Below are 18,278 nucleotides of genomic sequence, written 5' to 3'. Positions count from 1 at the left end.
GTAACAAATTTTAAGTAGCTGTTTTTTAAAGTTTTTTATTTTTAGTAACTGCTGGAAAATTTTCTGTTTTAAAGCATGTAGACTCTTTCTTGTGCCTGTGTTATTTTGTCATTCATTCATTTATTTATTTTCTTAGAAGAGTATATATTTGAAATGTAGGGGGATCCCTGGGTGGCTCAGCGGTTTAGTGCCTGCCTTCGGCTCAGGTCGTGATCTGGAGTCCCGGGATCGGGTCCCACGTTGGACTCCCTGCATGGGGCCTGCTTCTCCCTCTGCCTGTATCTCTGCCTCTCTCTGTGTGGGTCTCTCATGAATCAATAAAATCTTAAAAAAAAAAGAAAACTTAAGAAATGTATGCATAGGTATGAATGACCTCATGTTTTACAAAATCTCACACTACAATAACAAGGATTTGGGGGAAAATGGTGTTGGTGTAGATTGTTTAAAGCTTATGTAAATTTTTAATGATGAATATGAGCAATAATCCTCTAATAAAGTTAGTTAATAAAGTACTGTAGCTTTAAGAAAAAGGGGAAGGTTGGTTGATATTAAGAATATGCAAGGAAGAATTGAGATTGCTGAGTTAAGGAATCAAAAGCAAAAGAAGATTGGAGCAAGTATAATCAATAATGAATGTCTAAGTCAGCATGTGGTTACATTAAAAACTAAGAGAAGAAAGTGGAATTAGGGCAGCCTGGATGGCTCAGTGGTTTAGCACCGCCTTCAGTCCAGAGCATGATCCCAGAGACCGGGGATCGAGTCCCATGCCAGGCTCCCTGTGTGGGTGTCTCTGCCTCTCTCTCTGTGTGTGTCTCTATAAATGAATAAATAAAATCTTTTTTTTAAAAAAAGTGGAATTAATTGGATGAGTATTGTGACTAATACTGTGTTCCGCTTTATTTTTGTACTTAGCATTCAACTACTAGTATTAGGGTAATAAAAAACAGCATTACTTCTGTGTTATACTAACATGTGAACCAACATTACTTCTGTGTTACATTAACATCATTCACGTATTTTTTCCAAGTCTGAAAACTAATTTAAGTTACAGAAATACCTCTTGATTCAGAATAGGATATGTAGTCAAACTACCTTTCAGAAAAGTTTCTCTCCCATAACTAGTGTTTATGTATGCTTTTAATATTTGTCTTGCCAACCTGGTGTCATAAATTTTTTAACTTTTCACAATCTGATCTACCAAAATATTAGAATACATTTAAATTTTGTGATTCCTGAATAATAATGAAAGAGTATCACATATTTTTTGGACATACTTCTTTGTCATTAGCCCTTATATCTAATTGGGTCATACTCCTTATGGTGTGTAAGAACTTTTTACATATAAAAGAATGTTTATTTAATTATGATAATTATTTTTCCCAGCTTGGAACTATCAAATTTTATTTTTACCTTTTAAGAAAATACTTCAAATGATACCTTTACGAAATCAACTGATTTGGCCAATAAAATTTTATTGACTTACCGATTACCTGGTTAATAAATTCTAGGCAATTGAAATAAAACAATAAATGAGAAACATCTCAAGATACTTAGTAAAGGCAAAGAAAAAGACAAACTTTTAAAACAAGATGATATGAAGATAAGGGCATCTTCAAGACTATGAAAGAGCCTCGAGGACATAGCAAATAATTGTCCAAAGTTAACCTTTCAGAAAAGATACACACTTAAGTTTTTTTTCTTGTAATATTTTTGGTAAAGATTTTATTTATTCATGAGAGGCAGGCAGAGAGACAGGCTCCATGTGGGGAGCCCAATGCGGGACTCAACTCCCAGGACTCCAGGATCACGCCCTGAGGCAAAGGCAGGTGCTAAACTGCTGAGCCACCTAGGGATCCCCTTGTTCTTTGAAATTAGTTTCTAATTTCATTCACATATGCTCTTTATTAAAAAAAATTTAAAGAAGGAAGGTAGTATTTAATCATAACTCTGCGGGCAGCCCCGGTGGCTCAGCGATTTAGCACCGCCTTCAGCCCAGGGCATGATCCTGGAGACCCGGGATCGAGTCCCACGTCCGGCTCCCTGCATGGAGCCTGCTTCTCCCTCTGCCTGTGTTTCTGCCTCTCTCTCTCTGTTTCTCATGAATAAATAAATAAAATTTTTTGTTAAAAAATAACAATAGGGGATCCCTGGGTGGCGCAGCGGTTTGGCGCCTGCCTTTGGCCCAGGGCACGATCCTGGAGACCCGGGATCGAATCCCACATCAGGCTCCCGGTGCATGGAGCCTGCTTCTCCCTCTGCCTGTGTCTCTGCCTCTCTCTCTCTCTCTCTCTCTCTCTGTGACTATCATAAATAAATAAAAGTTTAAAAAAAAAATAAATAACAATAGTCATAACTGCCACTGAGGCATAACTAACATTTTTGACACGTCTTTCTAGGCCCAGGCCTTTATGTGCCGAGGAAATTATTTTATTTAGAACCTTTTTTTGCATGTTTTAGAGATGGAGGTGGTGGAGGGGTAAGGGAAGCAAGAGGATCTTAAAGCTCGTCTCTGATGTGGAGTTGGAAGCATAACTCAGTCTCAAGACTCTGACTGAGATCATGACCTGAGCTGAAACCAAGAGTCAGATGCTCAGCTAGTCAGTTGAGCCACCCAGGTCCCCCAAGATACAGTATTTTTAAAGCTTTATCCATTTACCTAAGTGTATTTTCTTTGGGGAAATATTTTAATTCCAGATATAAATTCAGACCAATATGATAGAAAATTATGTTAAAATACTTATATTTTCATGAATTTTGTTTCCCTGGCATGTTTATTGTTATTTGAGATTTGTCCTTTGGTTAGACATGAATTCTAAAGCTTGGTTCTATTTTATTTAGTCTATTTTTATCAATACTAATCTTATAAGCAATGTTTTTGTCAGTGATTATACTCTTATACCCAGAGAAATATATTTGACAAATAACATAAGTTATCATTATGCTGTGAAGAGTTTGAAAAAACAGGAATGCTCAGCAGTCAGTAGAGCCTGCAATTGTTCTTGGGATCGTGAATTTGAGCTCCACATTGAGTATAGAGTTTACTAAAGAAAAAAATTTAAAAATCAGAAAAAAGATAAACCATAATGCTCAGTTTAGTATATTTAGTTTATACAAATAAACTATACCCATTTATTACTATGAAGAGTTAACTCTACTATAAAAAGCTAAAACTATGGCAATCTTTTCTGAGTTGTGTTTTGTTTTTTCTTTTGTATTGATAATTTTTGGTGAAAGCCCTCAGGCCAAAGTCAGTTTTGCAAATCAGAATGTATCAAAATTCGTTAATGAAAGAAATTACTTAAAATGTTCAGTGGAAGTAAAGATCACTGTAGTTAGAACCTTTCTCTCACTTTAAAAGACATTTACAGTAATATTTGAGTTCCTCAGAATTGTGAATTGCCAGATTTTTGAACAGAGGAAATATTTTTTTCAATTAACTTTAAAATTCATTCAGTGATGGAGATATATGTAATGAAAATAATATTGGAATGTTGCTTCACATTATATTTCAGTTGTTACAAATTTGGGATATTTGGGGATCCCTGGGTGGCTCAGCAGTTTCACACCTGCCTTCGGCCCCAGGATGTGATCCTGGAGTCCCCATCAAGTCCCATGTCAGACTCCCTGCATGGAGCCTGCTTCTCCTCTGTGTCTCTGCCTTCCTCTCTCTCTGTCTCTCATGAATAAATAAATAAAATCTTAAAAAAAAAAATTGGGGAAGTCATTAAGACCAGAGAAACAAAGAACTGTAACTATACATGAAATTTAAAAACCTTGAAACTTTAAAAATTTAGATTCTTTTCACTGTTTTGTAATTTCTCACAGTATATACTACTCTTAAATTAATTTTACCATTTCCGTTTTAGTTAATAATGAAGTAAGTAATGACAAATAGTACCAAATGGAGGTTTCAAGGGGGGAGATTCCTAATATTTGGATTGATTTATAATGACTGGTTGCTTACAGTTGAAAAAGCTTCAAGGTAGATTTTTGAGAATGATTCTTTACCCCCCATTTCCCCCTTCCTCCCTTCTCTCTGTTAAAACTCTGGGATCAGGCTACAAACAGGATTTTATAGGTAATGGTAAATTATGTTAACCTTCATAGGGCCACATATAGTTGTATTTTTTTTTAACATTCACTCGATAAAATTGCTTTTCTGAAACTAGGAGCCATGAGATATATATGGTAAATATAGGCGTACATAGGAGATATTGCTGGTTCAGTTCCAGACCACTGCAATAAACCAAATATTGCAATAAAGTGAGTCAAATGATTTTTGTGGTTTCCCAGTGCATATAAAAGTTATGTTTACACTATACTGTAGTCTATTAAGTGTGTAATAGCATTATGTCTTTTAAAAAAGCCAGTGTACGTATAGCTTAATTAAAAAATACTTTATTGCTAGAAAATGCTAGCTGTCATGTTAGCTTTCACCCAGTTGTAATTTTTTTGGTGGCTGCTGACTGAGCACAATGGTATTTGAAGGTTTTTGGTGGCTGTGGCAATTTCTGAAGACAACAATGACTTGCCATATTGATTAACTCTGTTTCATGACTAATTTCTTTGTAGCTGCAATGCTATTGAATAGCATTTTACCCACAGTAAAACTTTCCAAATTGGAGTAAATTCTCTCAATTGGAGTAAGTCCTGATGCTGCTTTATCAACTGAATTTATGTAATATTATAAATCCTTTGTTGTCAACAGTATTCATCAGAGCATCTTCACCAGGAGTAGATTAAATCTCAAGAAGCCACTTTCTTTGTTCATCCATAAGCAGCAACTCCTCATCCTTTCAAGTTCTATCATAAAATTGCAGCAGTTCAGTCCCATCTCCAGGCCCCACTTCTAATTCTAGTCCTCTTAATATTTCTACCACACTTGTAGTTACTTCCTCTCTTGAAATCTTGAACTCCTGAAAGTTGTCCATAAGGGTTAGAATCAACTTCTTTTAAATTCTTATGGATGTTGATATTTTGACCTCTTGTCATAAATTACAGATGTTCTTTTTTTTTTTTTAATTTTTTTTTTTAATTTTTTTTATTTATTTATGATAGCCACAGAGAGATAGAGAGAGAGAGGCAGAGACACAGGCAGAGGGAGAAGCAGGCTCCATGCACCGGGAGCCCGACGTGGGATTCGATCCCGGGTCTCCAGGATCGCGCCCTGGGCCAAAGGCAGGCGCCAAACCGCTGCGCCACCCAGGGATCCCAATTACAGATGTTCTTAATGACACCTAACGTGGTGAATCCTTTCCAGAAGGTTTTCCATTTATTTCATCAGAGAAATTACTATCTATGGCAGCTATAGCCTTACAAGATGCATATTTCTTAAATAATAAGACTTGAAAGTTGAATTGACTCCTTGATCTATACGTTGCAGGATAGACGTTGTGTTAGCAAGCATCAAAACTACATTAATGTACATCTCTATCAGAGCTCTTGTATAACCACGTGCATTATCAATGAGCAGTAATATTTTGAAAGGAATCTTTTTTTCTGAGCTGTAGATTTCAACAGTGGGCTTAAAATAACAGTAAACCATGTTGTAAACAGATCTGCTGTCATCCAGGCTTTGTTCCATTTATAGAGCATAGGCACAGTAGATTTAGCATAGTTTCTAAGGACCCTACGATTTTCAGAATGACAAATGAGCATTGGCTTTAATTTAAAGTCACCAGCTGCATTAGCCCCTAGCAAGAGTGGCAGTCTGTTCTAGGAACTTTTGAAGTCAGGCGTTGACTTCTCTCTAGCTATGAAAGCTCTTAGATGGCGTCTCCAGTAGAAGGCCAGTTTCACCTACATTGAAAATCTGTTGTTTATTGTAGCCACCATTGTTAGTTATCTAAGCTAGATCTTCTAGATAACTTGCTGCAGTTTCCATATCAGCACTTGTTTCACCTTGCAGTTCTATGTTATAGAGATGACTTTTTCCCTTAAAGCTTATTTACCAACCTCTGCTAGCTTCAGATTTTACTTCTTCAGCTTTCTCACTTCTCTCGGCCTTCATGGAATTGAGGAGAGTTAGGACCCTGTCCTTGGATAAGGCTTTGGTTTAAGGGAATGCTGTGGCTGGTTTGATCTTCTATCCAGACCATTTTGCTATCTATTTTGCTTTCTTACCATTCCTGTGTTCATTGGAGTAGCACTTTTAATTTCCTTCAAGAACTTTTCCTTTGCATTCACAACTTGGCTAACTGTTGGGCGTAAGAAACCTACCTTTTGGCCTGTCTTGGTTTTTGGCATGCCTTCCTTACTAAGCTTAATCGTTTCTAGCTTTGGTTTTAAAGTGAGGGATGATTGACATCTTTTCACCTGAAGCCTTAGAAGCCATGGTAGGGGTAAATTGGCATGATTTCAGTATTGTATTTTAGGAAATAGGGAGGCCAGAGAAGAAGGAATGAGACCGTCAGAACATACACATTTATCAATTGCATTTGCTACCATATAGGAGTGTGGTTCGTGGTGCCATAAAACAGACTAGTGATATCAGAGATCACTGATCACAGATCACCATAACAAATACAATAATAATGAAAAACTTAGAAATAATGTAAGAATTACCAAAGTGTTAATAGACACGAAATGAACAAATGCTTTTGGAGAAATGGCACCAATATAGACTTAGTCGAGTCCCAGCTGCCACAAATCTTCAATTTCTAAAAAAAAAAAAAGAAATATCTATGAAGCAAAATAAAATGAGGCATGCAAGTAAAATGATTTAAAAAGATTGGTAGGTTATTTTAATCAGGACAAGGTCAGAAAGGGGGTATTCTAGAAGGCTGATTTATTTTAATGTATGTTGTAATATATTGACAAGAAGATTGTTAAGACTATGGCAAAAAGACTTTAGAAGGAATAGTATAAAAATAAGCTCTTAAGTAGAAAACAAGAGTATTTTTTGTTTTATGTGCTTGTAATCCATAAAATAGGCCCCACTTTTGGATTCAGTGCTGACCTCTGGCTTACTGATTTCTACAACTAGTCAGTGTCTTTGATTGTGTTTGGCAAGAATTTCCCAAGGCCGCCCAAGCTATTTGCAACAGGTCATTGCTTCTAAAGCTTGCTTTTTTAGAAATGTGGCTTAATTTCCATTGAAGTCAGTTTTGTTCTCTAAAAAAAGAAATACAAATTAAGGATGAAGGTTGAGTGAATTGTATATACCAGCTTATTTCTGATTAGGGTACACTGAAGTCTTGCATAGCGTTTTTGTTTGTTTTTTAGTGTGCTCTATAAAGTCTCCAACACTATTGATTCAAAAATATTAATGTATTTGTAAAGAGGGAATCAAGTAGTTCATAAATACTAATTTAAAATTCTGCCTAAAACTTAAAATTTTAGTGATTATAATAAATCACATCAACTTCAGGTTTTATCATATAATGTGTTGTAAAGAGTCAAGTCACCAGAATTGATTCACGATTATGTTTTAGAAACATTTTATGTATTTTATTTTTTTATTTTTTTAAATATTTTTTATTTATTTATTCATGAGAGACAGAGAGAGAGGCAGAGACACAGGCAGAGGGAGAAGCAGGCTCCATGCAGGGAGCCTGACGTGGGACTCAATCCCGTGTCTCCAGGATCGTGCCCTGGGCCAAAGGCAGGCGCCAAACCACTAAGCCATCCAGGGATCCCCTAGAAACATTTTAGACATAACATAGCATTACTTTTATGTAACATAAAATACCAGGTAAAGTATTTGAAAACTGTTGATCATACTCCCAGGAGTATATAGAGACAATTATGTGGCAAGATGTGGTAACATCTTTTTCTTTTAAACCCTAATTGTTTTCTTTTTCCGAGTCATATAGTTAGGTTTTGGAGGAATAGAGAAACAAAGAATTATTACATAGGGATGGAGATAGATAGATAGATAGATAGATCCATCTATTTTCATATAATTGTGTGTGTGTGAGAGAGAGAGAGAGAATCTTCATCCCTTTCTGGGTTCTTCCCTCCCCCGTTTTTTTTGTTGTTGTTGTTTGCAGTATCTATGTTCCTTAGGAGACCATATAAATGAGATTAATCTCCCTATACAGGCATGCCTGGGCAGCTCAGTGGTCGAGCGTCTGCCTTTGGCTCAGGTTGTGACCCTGGGGTCCGGGATCGAGTTCCGCATCAGGCTCCCTGCATGGAGCCTGCTTCTCCCTCCGCCTGTGTCTCCGCCTCTTTCTGTGTGTCTCTCATGGATAAATAAATTTAAAAAATAAAATCTTTTAAAAAATAATAATATCCCCCATACAGAATTAAATTACCTTCTCATGAAGAAAACATTCATTTTTCAATCTTCTAACTAGAGATTTTTAAAATGCATATCTCATATGCTTATAAACCTGTGAACTACCATTGTGAATATAACTCAAGTTTCAGTTGTGTTTACATTTCTTATTTTATAGAAAGGACATTTGGCTTCAGGATCCTATAGAATTTATAGAACCTTTTGGGTATTAGATAATTTGTTATTTTGTTAAGTTCTTATGATTAAGTGATGATGCTGTGAAAATGATGGAATTGAAAACAAAAAATGTGGGAGAAAGCTATGGTGGTGTTTTCATTTTATGCATAGACAAAATTAAAATAATTTGCCCACTGACCTGCTGGGTATTGCCTTAAGTGACTTCAAATTATCGGTTACCATTAGGCCACAATGTCTGATAAAAATAGTTATAGAAAAGCTACTTTTAGAGAAAAAACATAATGCGCCAAAATAGTTCTAATTTTCGTTAAGCTGTTGACTGAAATTGGCTTGTTTGAATCAATGTGAGTTAAAGACCATTTATCACTTTTAACATTTTTGTTTCTAAATAAAAATAAAACTAATGTGAGAATATTGCTTAAAAATATACATTTAAAAACTATAAAATATTACAATGTTTTCCCTTATACAACAGAATCAATTTTTAGCCAATAAAAACTACATCTGAACGTCATTTAAACTTTCTGAACATCAGTCCTATTTCCAGAACTATTTACTGATTAATAGTCTTCAGAAGTTAATAGAAATTAAATTTTTTTCCACATAGTTTCACAGCTTAAATAATTTAGCCAGAATGAGTGTGTATCACATTATTTCCTTGATTATGTGAATGAGGAAAGAATTTTATGGATAATAGAAAACGTTAGCCCATTTTCTCTTCTGCCATTTGAATCTTTATGTTTTTGAAAGAGAAATTCTTTTTTGTTGTTGTTTATTTATTTAAAAGATTTTATTTATTTATTGATGAGAGAGAGAGAGGCAGAGACATAGGGAGAGAGAGAAGCAGGTTCCATGCAAGGAGCCTGATGCGAGACTTGATCCCCCAGGATCACACCATAAGCGGAAGGCCGGCACTCAACTGCTGAGCCACTCAGGCATCCCTTTTTTTTTGTTTTTGTTTTTGTTTTTTTTGGGGGGGGGGGGGGCGGTGTAAATTGTAGTCTGAATTCAAGGCTTCTGAGTTAACCAGAATCAACCGGGATCTCTGGGTGGCGCAGCGGTTTGGCGCCTGCCTTTGGCCCAGGGCGCGGTCCTGGAGACCCAGGATCGAATCCCACGTCAGGCTCCCGGTGCATGGAGCCTGCTTTTCCCTCTGCCTATGTCTCTGCCTCTCTCTCTCTCTCTCTCTCTCTCTCTCTGTATGACTATCATAAATAAAAAATAAAAAAAAATAAAAACCAGAATCAACCAAGAATTATAAAAACATGTAACACCCAGGACTTAATTATGTATTGATTTTGATTAGTAAAGTTTTTAAATAGGTATATCTTAACATTATATATGTAGAGAAGTTTAAAATTAATCTCTGGTGTTCTTAATAAATCCGATATGAGATCTTAGAAGCATAGCATTAATGTTAGAACACTATCTTTAGGAAAATTATCATTTTTCAATGCATGTACCTATTTTTACCCTCCTACAAAGTTCACAGATGTGGATGGTACCAATCTTTGTATTCGATAAGTATAATTCTCATTCACCTAAGAGAATAAATCTTATCTTTCAAAGTGAGTGATTTTTCTCCTCCAAAACCAGATACATTATTATATTTGGAAGGCTGAATATGGTAGAGGAATATATCCAGGGAAACTCGTTTATTTGTGAAAGTCTTAAAAAAATGATTTGTCTCAGTATTTTTTTTCTTTAATTATTAATGAAAAGGATTTGGTCATTGAGTTCTTTTCCCTTGCTCATGAATAGATTTCTATATTCATGAATATAGGAATATATAGATGTGTGTGTGTGTGTGTATACATATGCCACATATGTGTGTGTGTGTATAAAATGCAGCAATTTATGGAAATAGATTTGCAATTTGCCATCAAATTGCCTCTATTGAAAGTTTCTAATCTTGCTTTGTATCAGTAATTCATCCGTTCTTATTTTAAATCATGGGTAGGCAGACTACCACCATGGGCCAAATCCATCCTGCCTCCTGTTTCTGTAAGGCCTTTTTTTTTTTTCTTCCAGATTCTGATAAAACATTTAGGACTTTTACATTTTTAAAAAGAAAAAGTCACAAGAAGAATAATATGTCATGACACCTGAACATCCTGTGAAATTCAGGTTTCATAGAATGAAAATAAATTATTAGAACACAGCCATGCTATTTCATTTATGTATTGTTTATGGTATTGTTTGGCAGCTTGTAGTACTACAATAGCAGAGTTGAGTACTTGCTGTAGCAGTTAGTATGACCCTCAAAGCCTAACTTATTTATTCTTTGGCCCTTTGTAAGAAAAGTTGGCAAACTTTTTTCTTAACCCTTCGTTTAAGTCATTAAAAGACATGGAAGCTCTCATTGGTAGATTTAATTAAACTGCAGATGGTTTAGACAACTGCTTTTTGAAGATCTTTGTAGTGGTCTCAGACTAAGTAGGTTTCTTGTTCCAGTAAATCCTTTCTAACAAAGTGGATTCTTCTGTAAGTTATACAAGAATTGCTATGATAGCAGTGGGTATCACTCTTGACCTACATGGACTTAAAATTCATGTTTTTAACTGTTGGCTAGCAACCCCGGGGATCTAAGGACAAGCAATCATTTATAGTTTTGCTGAAGCGTGAATTTAAATTATAACTGTGGGAAAATGGCGTGGCGCAATGCATGTTTAATTACCTAACCTGACATTCAAGATACAAGTAGTTACTTTATACTCTTAATAAAATACAGTCAAATGTGATTTTTTTTTTTAATGGAGAAATTTATGTAACGTGATGAGATTTAAGAGGTCACCACAAAGGTCAAGGATTTTATTGCAGGGAGAAAAATCATTCCATAAGCTACATATTATCAATATTCGATTAAAAGCATGTATTAGGTCATTGTGTATTAGGAATTGTCCAAAACAGGGATCCCTGGGTGGCTCAGTGGTTTGGCGCCTTCTTTTGGCCCAGGATGCGATCCTAGAGTCCCGAGATTGAGTCCCGCGTCGGACTCCCTGTATCGAGCCTGCTTCTCCCTCTGCCTGTGTCTCTGCCTCTCTCTCTCTCTCTCTCTCTCTCTCTCTATCATGAATAAATAAATAAATCTTTAAAAAAAAAAAAAAAGAAATTGTCCAAAAGGAGAGAAACTTGGTCTTGTCATACTTCTTGCATTCTAAAATGAAAGTGTTATCCTAGACATCAGTTAGGACTTTAGAGCAAATCTCTGAGAGTTATTAAGCCAGTCAGTTCAGTCATCTATCTAGAAACCTAACAGCTGGTATATTATTCTCTAATTCAAGCTACCGTCAGCTATTCTGTCAGTAGTTATATACAGAATATATGTGACATAAAGAAAATATTTGTTGAACCAGTATGAAGCACTTTGTCGTGGTAAGACAAAGATTTCCCTTATTATCTTAGAAAATTTGTTACGTATATTATGAACAGTCATAATATTCCTCTCATTAAACCTAGTCAGGGATATCTGAATATCTTCATGCTGTAATCTTATTTTTTATACTAATGTGATTGTTATTTTTTCTTTTGAACTGGAATGAAGTAGAGAATCGCTTAAAAAATAAGGTTAGTCTTACTGTCAGAATACAGATTCTAACCTGATTTTGACTTTCAGATTTTGAGAAATGCTTTTTTTAAAAAAAGATTCATATTCTTTCTACATATGAAAAAAACTTTCTTTATTCTCTCAAATAGTGGTTTAGGGCAGTGTTTACCTAGAAATAAGCATTTGAGAATTTGTAGGTCATGACGAAGTCACATTGCAAAAGAGATTGTATTCTCTTTGATGCTGTCTGATGATAAGATTGCATGAGTTTATCCTAAATTTCCCCTCTTAAATGAGTGTTAGATGGTTGCTATGTATGGAATTTTACATAACTAATGTGAGGGGTTACAGCAATATAACTTCGACCTGACGTTCAGTTCTTCACTTTTTTTTTTTTCAGTTCTTCACTTTTGACCCATTCTGACTTCATAAGATAGTCTTTTACTTTTGCTGCCTTTTACTTCTTACATATAATGTGAAGAAATGTGTCAAATTTTGAAAAGCAGTTATAGTAAACAATCTAATTCATTCCTTTTTGGGACACCTGGTTGAGCGCCTCCTTTGGCCCTCAGGGTATGGTATGATCCAGGGCCACGGGGAACTCGTGTCCCACATTGGGCTCCCTGCATGGAGCCTGCTTCTCCCTCTGCCTGTGTCTCTACCTCTCTCTCTGTGTCTCTTATAAATAAATAAATAAAATATTTTTTTAAAAAGGTCATTCCTTTTCATTGTAACTACTTCAGAGGAGAATGAGAAAGGAGCCTGAGCTCTCAGAGTTATAGAACTAGATTCAGATGCTAAGGGCTCTCTATCTACATCCTGATGATATAGCCATGCACCTCCCTGGGTATAACATGTAAAAAGGGCATAATAATTTAGGCATTAGAAAAGTGTTACAAAAATTGTTTTGTACAGAAAGCACCTACCACGGTATCTGTCATAATAAACATGAGCAATCATGTTAGCTGTTCTTATGTACATTAAGGTGCCCCACTAATGTTCAGTTAGAGTTAACTTCTATCTTTGTAAATGGAGAAACAGCACACAAGTGAATAATAAAGGTAGTCCAAAACTTCACTTAATTATTTAGAGCTTTTCTGTGCTTTCTACATAAGCTTCTAGTAAAGCAAATCTTGCTTACCTGATTATTTTCCTGTTAGTCATTTGCTGGAAGCTACAATTCACAGAATAATACATAGCATAGAATTTATGAAGGAGAAGAGATTCACAGAGGGTGCTATTGCTTCACTGTCTGGGTGATTTGTTTTGGGGAAATTGAAGAAATACATATTATTTCACTTCATATAAAAATTATGTGTATAGGTAACTTAATTATTGAAAAATTACTGTGTAGTTGATTTTTTAAAAATCTGACTCAAAGCACAACTAAAGTTAATCATAGTCTGAAAGATAGTGAATATTCATATTAATAATCTATATTAATTACAGATCCTTAGTTTTTGCTCCTCTGTGAGTTTGCCTTGTAGCCTTGTATCTGAGTTTTAGCACATTCACAAAATTGTTCAATAAATAGAAAACAAAAAAAAACCTCACCTTATTTGGCTACCTTGTAGCAATTCTTTTTTTTTTTTTTTTAGTTTATTTATTCATGAGAGACAGAAAGAGTCAGAGACACAGGCAGAGGGAGAAGCAGGCTTCATGCAGGGAGCCCGATGCGGCAGTTGTCCTGGAACCGCGTGTGGGATCACACCCTGAGCTGAAGGCAGACGCTCAATCGCTGAGCCACCCAGAAGTCCCACCTCGTAGCAATTCTTAGAAGATTTGATTACTTAATCCTTTAAAATGGGGAATGATGACTACCACAGAAATAAACCTACAGGAACACCTGGGTGTTCACAATTTCAAGGTTGTGGGATCCCACTTAGCATGGAGCCTGCTTGAGATTTTCTCTCTCTCCATCTTCCTAGATCCCTCTTCCATATTTTCTCACACACTCTCTCTCAAATAAATAAATAAATTTTTTTTTCTAAAAAAGAAATACCTATAACTTACAGAGCAAAGTTCTTTAGCAATATGACTATCATAACCAGACAGTTTGTTGGGATAATTTTCTTGAGTTTTAATTGATTTAGTAGTATATGTCATCCAATACCATGGATAATTCAGAATTGGATGTCTTAAGAAAACTAGTTTCAGTTATTTTTTAAAAGTCTCACTATGAAAATGTATTCATTAAGATGAAAAGAGTCAGATATTAGTAACTGCTTTATAGATGAAGAAATTGATATGTAGAAATTTGAAATTCTATAAGGTCCTTTCAATAACTAGGTTCAAATCAGTTTTCTTTTTTTTTTTTTTTAAGATTTTATTTATTTGAGCTAGAGACAGAATGAGTAGTGGAGAGGGGCAGAGAGAAAGGGAGGAGCCCATTCCACACTGAGCAGGGAGCTCAGCTGATGGCTCATCCCAGGACCCTGGGATTGCGACTTCAGCTGAAGACAGATGCCTAACCAGCAGAGCCAATGAATTTATCAGTTTTTAATGGTATGCTTTTCTCAGTAGAAAATGAATGGGTTCGGGTCCCTGGATGATTCAGTCTGAGGATCCTGTGACTCTTAATCTCAGGGTTGTGGAGTTCAAGGCCCATGTTGGGTGTAGGGATTGCTTAAAAATAAGATCTTAAAAAAGAAAAATTAATGGGTCATTGTTGAGGAAGTATTTCTATGTTTAATGATCTTGGAAATATAGCCCATAGGTAAGTTATATCTTAACTTTTTACATAAATATAAATAAATATTGAACAGTTTTTTATTCCAATTGGGGTTTTGTTGTTTTTTTTGTAGGTAAACTCTATGCTCAATTTGGGGCTGGACTTCTCACCCCAAGATCAAGCATCACTTGCTCTACCAACTGAAGCAGCCAGGCACCCCTAATAGTTTTAAACTGTAAAATTTAATACAAGAAACTAGTTTTATAGAGCATACCTGTACCTGTCTACAAAGTATTATCAGTGCTGCTTTAATAGCAATTAAACCCTTCCACCTCAAAGTATAAAAGCTTGGGAGAAATACAAACTTGGTATAAGTCACCACTGACGCCCACATGATTGTGTGGTTTTCTAGACAAATGCCCATCTTTTTGCTACTTAAATGTCTAGAATAGGAGAAGAGTGGTTGTGATAAAAGTGGGGTTTTGGCCTAGAGAAGAAACAAAACAACTACAGAAACAAAACCAGAATGTAAATGTTTGAAGGACTGTGGGGTAGGAACGTGATTAGACTTGTGTTTGCTTGACTTCAGGAGTTGAACTTGGATCTGTGTGTGGAAGGTAAAGTAAGAGATTTTAAAAGAATTTGATAGCTTTCAGAGTTGTCTGAAAATGGTAATGGTTTTCCTTGGAAAATAGAATGTTTTCCTGTGTTTCATCTCATAGACTAGACTGTTACCTGGTGTGCATCAAGAGGCTTATAGTCTAAACTTTCCATTGTATTTTCTGTTCCTAAGATGAAGAGGTTAACTAAGTGTGCAGTGCATTCATTATTAAAGGGGTGTGGAGAAAGGGATTCTAGAAAGTTTCTTTACAAAAAAGAATGTCATACACATTTTTCCCCCAAATAACAGATTTTACCTACTTTTTGTGTGATACTTTCCCACTCTAAGTATTTCCTTCTGTAACATAGCATTTCTTTATATTTTCCAAGGAATGTAATTGATAACTTTGAAGTCCTTTATTCCTCTTGGTGTTCACTAGGCATAAATGAAGTATCGGAGTCTTTACCACACTGTTATTACAAAAATACATAATGGTCCTGTAAAGTAGTAGGTGAGGTAAGAAGAAAAAGCTTAATTTAGGTAAACTTTAGAGTAGAAGAGTGAAGTATGACTTACATCATTAGAGGTCCTTCTTTGTACTCTTCAGCCACTTTTTTGACTTTTCCAAATTGCCACATTATTTTTATTCACTAGATATAATTCCCTTTACTTAGCTCCCTCTGTTCACTGGTTTCCATGATCTGCCAGTCCACTTTTATAAGGGCCGCCAATTGACAGTGCTGCTTTGTTGTTCTTCCCAGCTCTACTCTAGGGCTCCTGCCGCTGATCTCAAATGCAGGAGCAGCAGAGGTGCTTTGAGAGAGAGAGAACAGAATGTCAAAGAGTCCAGCGGGGGACCAACAGATTGTGGGAAACCATGTGACTGTGTGATTCACATCTCCAAGGAGAGAGAACCGGTTGTTTCTGTGTCTAGATCCACCCTGTTATGAGGATAATACCATCAATAATGTAATTTAATTGCCTGGATGCTTTGACACTGGCTTGAAAAAATAAAAATTTTAGCAGTGAAGTTACTGGTTAGATGAGTTTGAGTAGAACTGAATTCACTGACATTTAAATCAAGATAGTGGATAATGACTTGTGTAGTTTAAAACTCGAACATTTTAAGCATTATGGGAAGAGAGGGTAATTCATCCATGTGTACATATGCATTGTCACTAAAATACTCAGCTTGATTCTTTTGCTACCAACCTTAGATGACCTGATGCTATTTGGTTTGTATATTGCTTCTTATCATGAAACCCTTAAAAATATCTTTATCTAAGGCCACACTTAAAGTTAGAAAAAACACATTAGTAAATTTTACATTTTGTCTTTAGGACATCGTTGTCAAGGATCAAATCTTACCATGGGTTAATTCTTATGCTCTGTTAATATGTAATTGCTAATGAACTATAACTTACGAATTTGTGTTTTTGCATACATTTAGATGAAGGAATTTTCTTCAATCCTTAGAAAATATAGGAGGGAGAGTTTGTGACATTAATGTTAGGACAGCGTAACATGGACTTTTGTTTTAATCTGTAATTCTAGGACGACATAGACAGCCTAAACCCAGTTCTCAGGGACAACCCGCAACTTCAGGAAGAAGTGAAAGTCTGGGTAAAGGAACAAAAGGTTCAGGAGATTTTTATGCAAGGTAACTATTTTGAAGTTATTATGCATTAAGTTTTTTTTTTTTTTGGAACTGGGCAGTTTTTCATGTTTGGTTTTGGTTCAGTTATGTGCAGTGTTTATAAAAAACTCAGTTTAATATTTTGAGTTATATTCAATCCAGGGAAAAGAATAGCAAAATCACAGTTTCAGTAGAAAGTTGATAACTTCACCAGTTTATTAACTAATTTGAGCTAAATAACTGACATGAAATTATAACCACACAGGTGTTTTGTTGATAGGAAAATCTCCATATTACAGAATACAATTAGGTGTGTCCTTCCTGGAGAAGGAAGTATTGTTTGCAGTAGAGGATTGCCCAAAGCCACAATTGATTTCCTTTGAAGAATGCTGTTAGTATCTGATAAAAGTGTCCTATTTCAGCTCACCCTTCTCAGCAATGACCATAATACTAGTTTTAGTTTTGTTTCCTTTTTTTAGTAAGCTCTAAATTTGTCTATAATGTGTGACTTTCAGACCAATGAGGTTTTATATAATTCTTAGTGATTTCTTTTTCTATCAGTAGAATCATATATTTTAAGCTTTTTCTGAAATTGAATTGAAACTGGGACAGTATGATGTGAAGTATTGATATTTTGTTGAATGTTTTTAAAAAGGAATTTTGTTGTTAAGTACCCATGTTCATCTCAGCCCTCAACTTCCATGTCATTTAATTTCAGCATTAATAGAGATAATTTCTAAGGTGTGGCTCTTCTGCTTTGTTACAGGTATTTATAGCAGCAGATCATCCACTTACTAAATTCTTCTTAGGCTAAGTATTCTTTAAAATTTAATATAGAGAATATGAAAAATACACAGAAATAGAATATTTCCGTGAACTTCCATCTGCCTTTTAGCCCCAAAAATGATGGTTTGCCCCATCCACACTGCTGTTTATTTCTATCAAATTTCAGACATCGCCAAATTCTGTTTTTAAATAAAGCCAACATACCCTTATTCCCCTAAAATTAATAGTCCTTTAATATTAAATACTGGATAATCATGTTCAAATTTCCATTTGTTTTATTAATGCCTTGAATGATTTTTAACAGGATACTGATCTTTATTATTATTATTCATTTATGAATTTTTAATCAGAGGAACCAGAAAAAGTCCACAATTTAATTGGTTGATATGCCCTGTATCTTTTTTTCTCCTTTCCTTGTAATTATTGAAGATACCAGGCTAGTATATTCTTTAACAACTTTTGTTTCCTTATCATATTCTTAGAGGTGAAAAAATGAGGTAGTATATATAGTCCCTGTCCATCCTAAGCTGAATTATTTTGTAAGGCTGACTCCACATTGTGTTTTGTGGTAGGAATAAGGCAGTTAGGAATTGAAAATTGTGCTAGTGGAAATTGAAA

General features: G+C 35.3%; 1 protein-coding gene across 5 annotated transcripts in view; it reads left to right on the top strand.

The window, feature by feature from the left end:
* The window catches only part of JMJD1C (jumonji domain containing 1C), a 324,083-nt gene that overhangs the window by 259,170 nt on the left and 46,635 nt on the right, over nucleotides 1-18,278 (top strand). For 4 of the 5 annotated variants that reach the window (XM_072756132.1, XM_072756129.1, XM_072756130.1 and 1 more), the window contains one exon: nucleotides 16,793-16,898. In XM_072756132.1, coding sequence (XP_072612233.1) covers nucleotides 16,892-16,898 — 7 coding nt within the window. In that variant the 5' untranslated portion in view covers nucleotides 16,793-16,891. Of the gene's footprint in view, nucleotides 1-16,017; nucleotides 16,208-16,792; nucleotides 16,899-18,278 lie in introns of those variants that run through there. The other variant, XM_072756131.1, reaches the window with a different exon arrangement.

Source organism: Vulpes vulpes, chromosome 4 (assembly GCF_048418805.1).
Source record: "Vulpes vulpes isolate BD-2025 chromosome 4, VulVul3, whole genome shotgun sequence".
NCBI lineage: Eukaryota > Metazoa > Chordata > Mammalia > Carnivora > Canidae > Vulpes > Vulpes vulpes.
This window is presented reverse-complemented; position numbering and strand designations above follow the sequence as displayed.